Source organism: Onychomys torridus, chromosome 8, assembly GCF_903995425.1.
Source record: "Onychomys torridus chromosome 8, mOncTor1.1, whole genome shotgun sequence".
Lineage (NCBI taxonomy): Eukaryota > Metazoa > Chordata > Mammalia > Rodentia > Cricetidae > Onychomys > Onychomys torridus.
The window spans coordinates 74,377,628-74,389,813 of NC_050450.1; the positions used below are offsets into that span (position 1 = coordinate 74,377,628).

The 12,186-nt window shown below is 40.9% G+C and overlaps 1 protein-coding gene across 1 annotated transcript in view; it reads right to left on the reverse strand.

Moving 5' to 3' along the window:
- Nucleotides 1–12,186, reverse strand: part of Brip1 (BRCA1 interacting protein C-terminal helicase 1) — a 139,075-nt gene extending 126,889 nt beyond the window's left edge. The window contains exons 1-4 of the mRNA XM_036197293.1: nt 12,094–12,186; nt 10,364–10,475; nt 6,037–6,207; nt 120–247 (exon numbers count right to left, since the gene is read on the reverse strand). Of these exons, the coding sequence (XP_036053186.1) occupies nt 120–247; nt 6,037–6,207; nt 10,364–10,475; nt 12,094–12,186 (504 nt within the window). The remainder of the gene's footprint in view (nt 1–119; nt 248–6,036; nt 6,208–10,363; nt 10,476–12,093) is intronic.

The window sequence follows — 12,186 nt, forward strand, 5'->3', positions numbered from 1 at the left end:
AATGAATTATATTAATTTTGAAAATTAATATAACTATTCTCTACCAGTGCCACCAACTTCATGTTCAGCTATCCCTAACTAGATAACTAGATTTATTTACCAGTTAAGAAACTGCTTACCTGCTGTGCGGTTTCTAAGGGTCGGATTCTTTTCTTCTCTATTTGAAAATCATCATCTTCATCTCTCTGTATGGATGCCTGTTTCTTGGCAGATAACTTTGCAGCCAGAGTATTTTTTTCAGGAGAGTCTAATATAAAAAGCAATTTTACAATAAATGTGGTAAATTTGTAATGAAAATATTATAATTTAGTCTATGCAATTTTTAGAAGAAAACCAAGATTTAAGACATTACTATAAATTTTATAACAGTTTAAAATCTGTGACTTTTTTTCTCCATTGGCTGATTAATTGAGCACTATCTCATTATGTAGCCCTGGCTGGCCTGGCACTCCCTATGTAGACTATACTAGCCTCAAAATCAAAGAAATCCACTTGCCTCTGCCTCTGAAATTAAAAATATGCACCAAGACATCCAGCAAGTAGTTTTCTTTTTTTTTTTGTTTTTTTTTTTTTTTTTGGTTTTTCAAGACAGGGTATCTCTGTGTAGCTTTGCGCCTTTCCTGGAACTCACTTGGTAGCCCAGGCTGGTCTCAAACTCACAGAGATCCACCTGGCTCTGCCTCCCAAGTGCTGGGATTAAAGGCATGCGCCACCACCGCCTGGCCTTTTTTTTTTTTTTTTTTTTTTTTAAATAATAAAGACTTTCATTTTTTTCAAGATCTATTTATTTATTATATACACAGAAGGGGGCGCCAGATCTCATTACAGATGGTTGTGAGCCACCATGTGGTTACTGGGGATTGAACTCAGGACCTCTGGAAGAGCAGTCGGTGCTCTTAACCTCTGAGCCATCTCTCCAGCCCCCAGTAGTTTTCTTGAAAACTTTTTATCACCCCATTTATTTTTACCATAAATACAAAAGGCATTTCAAGAAGCATACATTTAACAGAAAACACCCGGTCTATTGTTCTCATAACTCATGTTTTATAGGCTATACTCTATTATGCAGTTGCCTGGAATGTGAGAAGCCTTAGGTTCAATCTCTAACAAAGGATCCTGACAAAATACGCAAATTGAGACCCTCACGACTCAATCAATGTTATTTCATTTCTATGAAAGCCTTAATGTTCCTTTCCTACTGAGCTTCATCATATGCTTTAGGTTAAAAACAGTGTTCACAGAATAAAATTCATATAATGTCTTAATTTCACAACCTTGAAAACTCATTCTTAAAACCATCAAAAAAAAAAAAAAAAAACAACCAAAAAACCTCTTAACTCCTAAATTACAAAATTATTCCCATCTTACCAAAGTGAATTTTAAAGAAATGCCCACTATTACTAAGTATAATTTGCAGAATTTAGGTGCAATAGATTTGCCATTTTACTTCAAAATCCTTAAGAATAATTTCAGAACTGACAAATACAACATTCTGCTTTCTAGAAACATGGCAAACACATTCCCTTCTCCCCAGTGTCCATAACACATTTTTTTTTCACTATCCTACCCATTAGTGTCTCCCATTTCCTGTGTACCTTTTCTTAAAGGTACCTCTGTCCTCGGTTCCTCTACACGTTCTCTCCACCTCTGTGGCATGAATCCCTTTAGAAGATACTTCTTACACCGAGTCCACACAATGACCAGAGAGCATGAAAATCAATGAAACTGAAACAATGCCCTGATGGAAACAAACCACCCACTCACAGGAAGATCTACAGAAACAGGTACAAGTGTGAGCCTACAAACACAAAAGGGAATCTATGCCATATTGCAGTGTTGTTTAATGGAAGGATGTGTGTTCATGCATGTGTGCATACACAAACATACATGTGCACATATGTGCATCTTCAGGGAAGCCAGAGGTCAACTGCAGGTATCTACCTCAATTGCTTCCCCACTTTTTTTTTTAATTCATACAGTGTCCCTCACTGAACCTGGAGCTCACTGATGAGCTAAACTGATTAACAACCAGGCTCCAGGGATCCTTTCACCTCCTCAATTCTGGAGTTAGATGCACACCATTAATCAGATTCTTTAAAAACTTGTTTTATTATTTTCAATTGTATACATGCACATGAATGTAGGTGCCCACAAAGGATATGACTGCTGAGAACTGAACTCTGGTCTTCTAGAAGAGTGGTGCTTGCTCTTAACCTCTGAACCACTAAAAACCAAAAATTTTAATATAAAAGTCTCTTTTATATGCCATAATACGATTTTTGTTTTGTTTTGTTTTTTGTTTTTCGAGACAGGGTTTCTCTGTAGCTTTGGAGCCTGTCCTGGACTAGCTCTGTAGACCAGGCTGGCCTCGAACTCACAGAGATCCGCCTGCCTCTGCCTCCCAAGTGCTGGGATTACAGGCGTGCGCCACCACTGCCCAACTCATAATACGATTTTTATTTTCCTGTTCTGAGGTTATTCTTACATAGTACATGGTAGATTAATTTTCTAAACTACATTATTGTTTTTGGTATAGTTCCTAGTCTTTTTATTTAAGGTTTCATTTACTTAATTATGTATATGAGTATTTTGTCTGCATATATGTATATGCACCACACATATGCAGTGCCTGTAGAGGCCAGAAGAGGGCATAAGATTCCCTTGAACTAGAGTTACACAAAATTCTGAGTCACCATGTGGATGCTGTGATTCAAACCTAGGTCCTCAGGAGCCAGTTCTCCAGCTCCTCATCTTCTAGTCTCTATAGTTTACGAGTTTGCAAGGAGTTCATCAAAGAGATTAAATTATTAAGGCACACTTATTAAATTATTTAGGTTAATTATTAATTAAATTATTAACCTAAAAAGAAGTGAGATATCTCCAAACTATCTGAAGAAAGAAAGAGGGGTGGGGAAAACGGGAGGGACGACTCTCAGACCAGCACAAAAAGAGTATTTAAACAGGCAATCCACTGCAGACATCATTCCTAAGGACCAATAAACGTGTAAAATGTTCACTACTCATGTCATACTATTGTGGAGATATTGTGTTCCCCAATATATTGTACACCTTAATAAACTGATCTGAGGACAGAGAACAGAACAGCCACTAGATAGACATAGAGGCTAGAAAATGGTGGCACACATACCTTTTTTTTTTTTTTTAAGATTTATTTATTATGTATACAGTGTTCTGCCTACATGTGTCCTTGGAAGCCAGAAGAGGGCACCAGATTTAATTATGGGTGGTTGTGAGCCACCATGTGGTTGCTGGGAATTGAACTCAGGACCTCTGGAAGAGCAGTCGGTGCTCTTAACCTCTGAGCCATCTCTCCAGCCCAGGAAAGCAACAACTATTTTTGTCTGTTTGTTTGTTTGTTTTGAGACAGGGTTTCTCTGTGTAGTTTTGCACCTTTCCTGGAACTCGCTTTGGAGACCAGACTGGCCTCGAATTCACAAAGATCCGCCTGCCTCTGCCTCCCCAAGTGCTGGGATTAAAGGCGTGTGCCACCGCTACCCGGCTCATCTCGGCTCATCTCCTACTTCTTAGTCTCAGGCTCTTATAGCCCTTCAACCTGTCTTTCTGGACCCCACGCTGCTGGGATTAAAGGCATGCACCACCATTGCACTTCAAAAAGTATCTTATTGCTAAAAAAAAAAAAAAAAAAAAAAAAAAAATCCAAACAAACAAAAAGCTTTTAGAAAAAAAATACCATCAACTGTGGAATATTCTTTTACTCTGTGAATGTATGCCACTGTGATTGGTTTAATAAAGGAGCTGACTGGCCAATAGCTAGACAGAATAAGGTTAGGTGAGAAAACCAGACTAAGGACACTGGGAAGAAGAAAGGCACAGTGAGTGAGATTGCCAGGAGACACAGGGGAGCAAGGCATGCTGGAGAATAGGTAAAGCCATGAGCCACATGGCAATAACAGGATAATTAATAGAAATGGGTTAATTTAAGAATAGGAGCTAGTTAGTAATAAGCCTGAGCTATCAGCAGAGCATTTATAATTTACATTAAATCTCTGTGCCAGTTACTTGGGAACTGGAGAGTGGGAAAGAAAAGTCCACCTACAACCAATAAGTTTGTTCAATTAAGAGTTGCCACAGAGTTTTGATTTGAAAAAAGTACAGCTGGGTGGTGGTGGTGTACACCTTCAATCCCAGTGCTTGGGAGGCAGAGGCAGGCTCTGTGAGTTTGAGGCCAGCCTGGTCTACAGAGCTAGTTCCAGGACACCTAGGGCTGCTGTACAGAGAAACCCTGTCTCAAAAAAAAAAAGAGGGGGGGGGGGAGAATACCATAATGTAAGGTATGCCTGCATTATTAAGGGAGGACTAGAGGAAAGAACACAAAAACTAAGAAATTGTTGGCATTATCTACCACAGCTGATAAAAATGTACATGCTATAACCATTTCATTCCTAAGTATGCATACAAAAGAAAGTATCTATTTGTACTCATACAAACAATAAAGTCCCTGTCGTATTAAACAAAACTGGAAACAACTCAATTATCTGACAACTGTAGAATAGACGAATATAACCTGGTCTATCCACTTCATTAAGAAGCAGTACAGGCTGGAGAGATGGATCAGAGGGTAAGAGCACTGGCTGATCTTCCAGAGGTCCTGAGTTCAATTCCCAGCAATCACAACCACCTGTAATGAGATCTGGTGCCCTCTTCTGGTCTGCAGGCATACATGCTATATACATAATAAATAAATTAATTTAAAAAACGGGGCTGGAGAAATGGCTCAGAGGTTAAGAGCACTGGCCGCTCTACCAAAGATCCTGAGTTCAATTCCCAGCAACTGTCATCTGTAATGAGATCTGGTGCCCTCTTCTGGCCTGCAGGGACACATGCAGACAGAACACTGTATACATAATAATAAAAGAAAAAGAAGCAAAGTACAAACCGGGCAGTGGTGGTGCATGCCTTTAATCCCAACGCTTAGGAGGCAGAGGCAGGCGGATCTCTGTGAGTAAGAGGCCAGCCTGGGCTACAGAGTGAGTTCCAAGAAAGGCTCCAAAGCTACACAGAGAAACCCTGTCTCAAAAAAACAACAAACAAAACAAACAAACAAACAAACAAAAGACTAATGAGGAAGGGGTGGTTAAACCACCCAGCAAAAGTGCAGTCAATGTTATGGTAAAATTATTCCATCAGGGCACACTGTTCAGTTCAAAGCACATTCTTTGACATGCATGAAGCTTGAAGTTCCATAACCAACACAGAAATGAAATAAACATAATTTAAAGAATTTCAGAGAGGTTCAGTGAGTAAATGCACATGTGCTCAAGACCAGTGATCTGCACTAGGACCCACATGGTGGGAGGAGAGAACTGATGCCAGCAACTGGTCCTCTGGCATCACACGAGTGCTGTGGCACACACACACACACACACACACACACACACACACACACACACACACACACACACACACACTCAACAGAAAGATAAATGTAGTTAAAGAATTTCAGGGCGGCTGAAATTCCAGTCTGAGGGCCTTTGAGGCTGTCAGGAACACACAGGGAACACAGACATACACTGCAGACAAAATTCTCATACATTTAAAATTGTCCCTCTGGGTACTCTTGAGCAGGGAGAAATAAGGACTATGTAGATAGAAGGATATAGAGAGAGACAGTTAGAAACACAGGATGGCCTCTGGAGGGCCTGGGTCCAAACCCACCAGCCCCTTCAGTCTCCACTAAAGAGCTTTTAGAGGAATGCCAAGGGGTGGAGCAGAAGACCCCCAAACACACAGCCAAGTGCAGACCATCCCAGGCTCCTGGTGACCATGCCCGTGGTCCAGCCATCCTCTAATGCAGCCCTGCTGTGTAAAGCAAGCTCAGATCTCACTAGGAAGCTTTTGTGGGCTCCCACACAAAATAAATAAATTACTTTCTAAAAGAGGAATTTCAGAAAAATTAATCCTGCTAGCTAAATTTATCTGAATGAAGCCTCAGAGCAGTAATAACTAAGGACGGACCCACACAGATCCCAACAGCACAAGCAGAAAATAAGTTACCTCGGCAGGGTGACGAGGCCCCACTTCTTTCAGACAGCTTGCTTGGACTACTGAAATGAGGAGACGTGCCCGTGTGCATGTCACTGTAAGTAAAGTTCTTTGAATGGCATGCACAACAACATGATGGCGGCACCTCAGGCTTTTTATTCAAGCCCTCATCCACTGGCTTTCCTAGGGGAAGAAACAAAAAACAAAACAAACAAACAAAAAAAAACACCTCTATTACAATGTAACTAATAAATAGTCATTTTCTTTTCAGCTGGAGTAAGCAACCACCTCAGTTCACCAAGTATTGGAAGTGTCCCAGGTTACAAGATTAAATTAAGAGAAACAATCTACATAAACCTTATCTACAATGTCAAATCAGGACAGAAGAGGAAAGCTATGCCCACAGTGTGTTCAGAAATGTTATCAATGTATAAACTATTAAAACAAAATAATGAAGATTAATAATGTAATTAAAAGTACAACCACTTTTGTATTTTTTTGTGTTCACATTTTCTTTCAAAATCAAGCAAAAAGGGCAGAAACAAATATGAAAAAGTATATGCTTCATTACTGCTATTTCCCTAAAGGAAGAATTTGAAATTTCAGTATCCTAAATAATAAAGATAAGGATTGACACAGTCTACATTATCCTTATTTTTTATTCCTTTTTTTCAGTTTGTTTTTGTTTTGTTTTGTTTTGTTTTGTTTTGAGACAGGGTTTTTCTAGCTGCACTGTGGTGGTGCACGCCTTTAATCCCAGCACTTGAGAGGCAGAGGTCAGGCAGATTTCTGTGAGTTCCAGGCCAGCCTGGTCTACAGAGCGAGGTCCAGGAAAGGCACAAAACTACATAGAAACCCTGTCTCAAAAAAACAAAAGAGACAGGGTCTTTCTACAAAGCACTGGCTGTCATGGAACTCACTAAGAAGAACAGGCTGGTCTCGAACTCACAGAGATCCACTTGCCTCTGCCTCCTGAATGCTGGGATTAAAGATGTGAACCACCACACCCAGCTTCACATTATACTTCTATTTCAAATGGAAATATTCAGGCTTGGTGAGGTGGCTCACACCTTTAGTCCTAGCACTTGGGAGGTAGAGGCAAGTGGAACTCTGAGTTTGAGGCCAGCCTGGTCTACAGAGTGAGTTCCAGGATAGCCAAAGGCTACACAGGGAAACTCTGTCTCAAAAACAAACAAGCAAAGAAAGAAAATCAAATCAAATAGAAACATTCTATCACCTACACATTCTGAACCAAGTATCAAAATATATTTTAAGACCATATTCAAATCCAATGAAAAGGTAATTAAGATACCTAAATATAATTTTTAAAATTACAATATGGGGGCTGGAGAGATGGCTTAGCAGTTAAGATCATTTGCTGCTCTTCCAGGGGATCCCAGTTCAGTTCCTAGCACCCACACAGCAACTCACAACCATCTGCAACTCCAGTTCCAGATGACCTAATGCTTTCATATGGGCTGCTCAAGCACCAGGCACGCATGTGGTACATAGACATGGAAGAAAATATACTCATACACATAACATAAAAAGATACTTTTTAATTTATGCCCACAGGATATATAATTACAGAACTCATATACTTTTTAAAAAGCTAATCATAAACAAGCATGGTTATGCATACCTGTAATCCCAGCATTCAGGAGGCTGAGGCAGGAAGAACTTGAGCTGAAAGCCAGCCCAGACTATATAGCAAAACCCTGCCTCAGGAGAAAAAAGGCAAACCTAAAGGCACACTATATACATGTATAAAAATCTCATAACGAAACCCATTGTTGTATAACATATAATAATAATTGTATTTACCCAGATGTCAATCATACAGAAGCTTATCAGCAAATACATGGAACAATTACAAATAGATTTTACCTCGAAACCTAGTTTTTACAAAAAGAAACAGGAATTCAAGATTACCTGTAGGAATTTACATTTAAGTCCAGGGCTCACCATTGGAAAGGGTGCAATGGGAGCCAGTACCCCAGTATCTTTTGTTATAGGGGGGTATACATTTTTACTTATTTTTCTAGAAGTTCTAAGTATTGAATCCCGGCCCTTGCACATGCTAGGAAAGTGTTGTATCACTGAACTACACCCCTCACCCAGGACTTGAGTTTGGTTTTTTAAGACAGATCCCAGGCTTCCTTTAAGCTCCTGACTCTCTGGCCTCAGCTTCCTGAGTACTAGGGATGAAGAGGCACATGCTCAATCCTAGCCAAATTTATTTTTGAGACAAGGTCTCACTGTGTAGCTCTGGCAACAATGAACAATGGGACATAACAGAAATTCATACAATCATGATTATAATAGGCGTCTATTTATCTGGTATTCAAACAGGTAGAGCAGCAAGTATCTTTTATTTGCTTGTTTGTTTATTTATTTATTGAGCTGAGGATCGAACCCAGGGCCTTGTGCTTGCTAGGCAAGCGCTCTACCACTGAGCTAAATACTTATTTATTTAGAGCTGGGATCTTGCTATGTAGCCCAGGCTGGCCTTTAACTCACTGTCCTCTGCAACCTCCGAAGTACTAGGCTTACTGGCGTGTACCACTACTCCAGTTTTATATGTTTTCTTCTTCATATAGTCCATATTTTAATGTTATAAAAGTCAGATAAAGGGGCTAGAGAGGAAAAAACAATGTGGGAGGGGGGAGGACAGGGGACCCCATGGCTGATGTGTAAAATTAAAACACAAATATAATAAATAAAAGAGGGGAAAAAGAGACATTTTTCTAAAAAAAAAAAAGGGGGGGGGAGGCTAGAGAGATGGCTCAGCAGTTAAGAGCATTAGCTGCCCTTCCAGAGGACCGGGGTTCAATTCCCAGCACCCACATGGCAGTTCACAACTGCCTGTAACTCCAGTTTCAGAGAATCTGACACTCTCACACAAATGCACATAAAACAAAGTCAAATAAGCAAATATATTCAAGAATATATTCAAGTAATTAGTATATGCATCAGCGCCATCAGAGCTCCATCTCCTACTTCTTAGATACAAATTATATCTCATCATTTTCATAGAACTCTAGACATCTAAAATATTCACATACACTACGCATGATCAAGTAAAAGGATTAAATTGTGTTAATATTATTTAAAAATTAATTTTGATGTATCCAACTTCTTTTTTTTCACATTTTTTAATTTAATTTAATTTTGCATATCAGCCATGAGTTCCCCTGTCCTCCCCACTCCCGACCCCAACCCCGCCTTCCCCCCAGGTCCCCCCATTCTCATCTCCTCCAGGGCAAAGACTCCCCTGGGGATTCAGCTCAACCTGGTAAATTAAGTCCAGGGAGCTCCAGGAGTCCAATTGTCGAGAAAGAGGAGGGATTGTAAGAGTGTGAATTGTTGAGACCAAGATTGGAAAAAGCACAGGGGCAAATAGCCAAACTAATGGAAACACATGAACTATGAACCAAAAGCTGTGGAGCCCCCAACTGGATCAGGCCCTCTGGATAACTGAGACAATTGAATAGCTTGAACTGTTTGGGAGGCCCCTGGACCTGTCCTTAGTGCATGAGCTGGCTGTTTGGAACCTGGGGCTTATGCGGGGACACTTTGTTCAGCCTGGAAGGAGGAGACTAGATCCCAGCGGGATCAAGAACAGAGGGAGAACAAGGAATAAGAGACCATGATAAATGAAGACCACATGAGAACAGGAAGAAGCAAAGTGCTAGAGAGGTCCCCAGAAATTCACAATGATACCTCCACTGTAGACTACTGGCAATGGTTGAGAGAAAGCCTGAACTGACCTAGTCTGGTGATCAGATGGCCAAACACCCTAACTGTCGTGCTGGAATTCTCATCCATTAACTGATGGAAGTAGATGCAGAGATCCTCGGCCAGGCCCCAGGTGGAGCTCCAAGTATCCAACTTCTTTTGGAAGACTTATAATGTTTTGTTTTATTTTGGGACGGGGTTGCTGTGTAACCTGGGCTGGCCTGAAACTTGCTATATAGCCCAGGCTGCCCTTGAACCTACAGCAGAATCTTCTTGCCTTTGGCTCCAGAATGCTGGAGTTATGTATGTGCACCACCATGCCTGGCACAGGTGATACATCTTGAAGAAATGTCTTGATAGCGATTATTTAAGTCAGTTAAACAATATTTGAACCAGTCTAGATACAGTGTACTATATGACCTGGGGCTGGCCTAATTGTTCAGCAGGTAAAGGTACACTTGTTAGAGTTCAGTACACCAGACCCATACAGTGGCAGGAGATTCCTGCAATTTGTCCACTGACGTCCAGACCATAGCACATGTGCCCACACATATATGCACACACAAAATAAAGATAATAATTTTTCATGAGAACTACTTACCAGTATGAGATTGTTGCCATGCTAATGCAGAACAAAGTAAGGCTAAACTTTTTCCACTTCCTGTGGGACTCTCCAACAAACAATGCTGACTACTGTTTAGTCCTCTGACAATCTGTGGACAAAGAAATCAATTTTAAAAAAGAAAACAATAGTCGATTACTTATCAGCTCGCTCTCCATCCAACAGGAACATGAGCAGAATAGCACAGAAGAGTGGGAAGCACTCCAGGAGGCACTAACAGCATACGGAAGAACCAGAAGTTTGTTAACCTAGACTTTACTTCTTTTCTTCTCCCTAACTATCTGCTGGTTTTACCAGTGTACATCAAACACACACACACACACACACACACACACACACACACACACACACAATTAAATAAGCAACTTATATTTAATTATACAGCCACAAACTGTTTCTATATGAAACTGTAATATGTGCTGGAGAGGTGGCTCAGCAGTTAGGAGTTGTTGCTCTCACAGAAGATCCAGGTTCAATTCCCATACACACGCGGCAGCTCACAACTGCCTCTAACTCCAGTTCCAGGAGATCCAGTGCCCTATTCTGGCCTCCTCAGGCCTCAGGCACCCATGAGGTACACAGACATACCTGCAGGCAAAACATTCACACACATAAAAGTAATCTAAAAAAACAAAAGAAAAAAAAAGGACTGTAATACACTAATACCTATGCATATGCATGAGAAAAAAACTTATGAGTGATACCACTAAAGGAAAAGACTAATTGTTACAACCCTAACATCTCCCCCATCTATGACCTGTAGGAGTGCATGAAGGGACTGGTCCTGTGGATCGAAAATCCCAGGATCTCCGTGAGTTGGGGCAATAGCAAGATATCCGAGAGCAAGTGATGATTGTGCGCCGGAGGCTTTGAACTAGAAGACTCATCACAATGAGCATGTTGTCAGTGGGGCTGACTGGACAAAAGGGTATACTGCATGACACACCACAGCTCTCAATGCAACACGGATGAATGAAGAAGTGTTGGAAAGAGTGAGCCGGGGTTTTTTGTTTTGGACTGATTTTTTGAGGGGTTCTTTTAGGGGGAAGGGGGGAGGGGAAAGGGGACTGGGGTGTATGATGTTTCCTTATGCTGAGGTCTAGTTTTCCACCCTTCACAGTTCAGGACACCCTGTCTAAGGAATGGTGCTGCCCACAGTGGCCTGGGTCTTCTCACATCAGTTAAGACAATCCAGTACAGGAGCTGGAGAGATAGCTCATCAATTAAGAACTCCAGCTGTTCTTAGAGAGGACCTGGGTTGAATTCCCAGCACATGGCATGGAAGCTTACAACCATATGTAACCCAATTTCCAGGTATCCAATACCTTTTTCTGGCCACCTCAAACACCAGGCATGTACATGGTGCATATACATGCAAGCAAACTACTTTCTCTCTCTCTCTCTCTCTCTCTCTCTCTCTCTCTCTCTCTCTCTCTCTCTCTCACACACACACACACACACACACACACACACACACACACACACAGGAGCTGAGAGTGTTTTTCAGGTGTTCTTCTTTATATCCTAACCAAACACACACAGCTTGGAAGTCATGGCTATGACTTTCCTGAAAGTAGGTGCTCTTTCCAAATGAATCCAGCAAATATTAGCCATCATTCTGTACCTGAGAATAGTTACAAGTTCAATGTACGGTTGGAATCATAAGCTACAGCACCTTCATAAAGACTTAACTGATGTAAAATACTTACAGAACTCATCATAGCAAGCTGTGCTGGATAAGCTTTACAAGGAAAGTTAATCTTCACCCCACCAATAGTGTATTCAGATGACATTGAGGACAT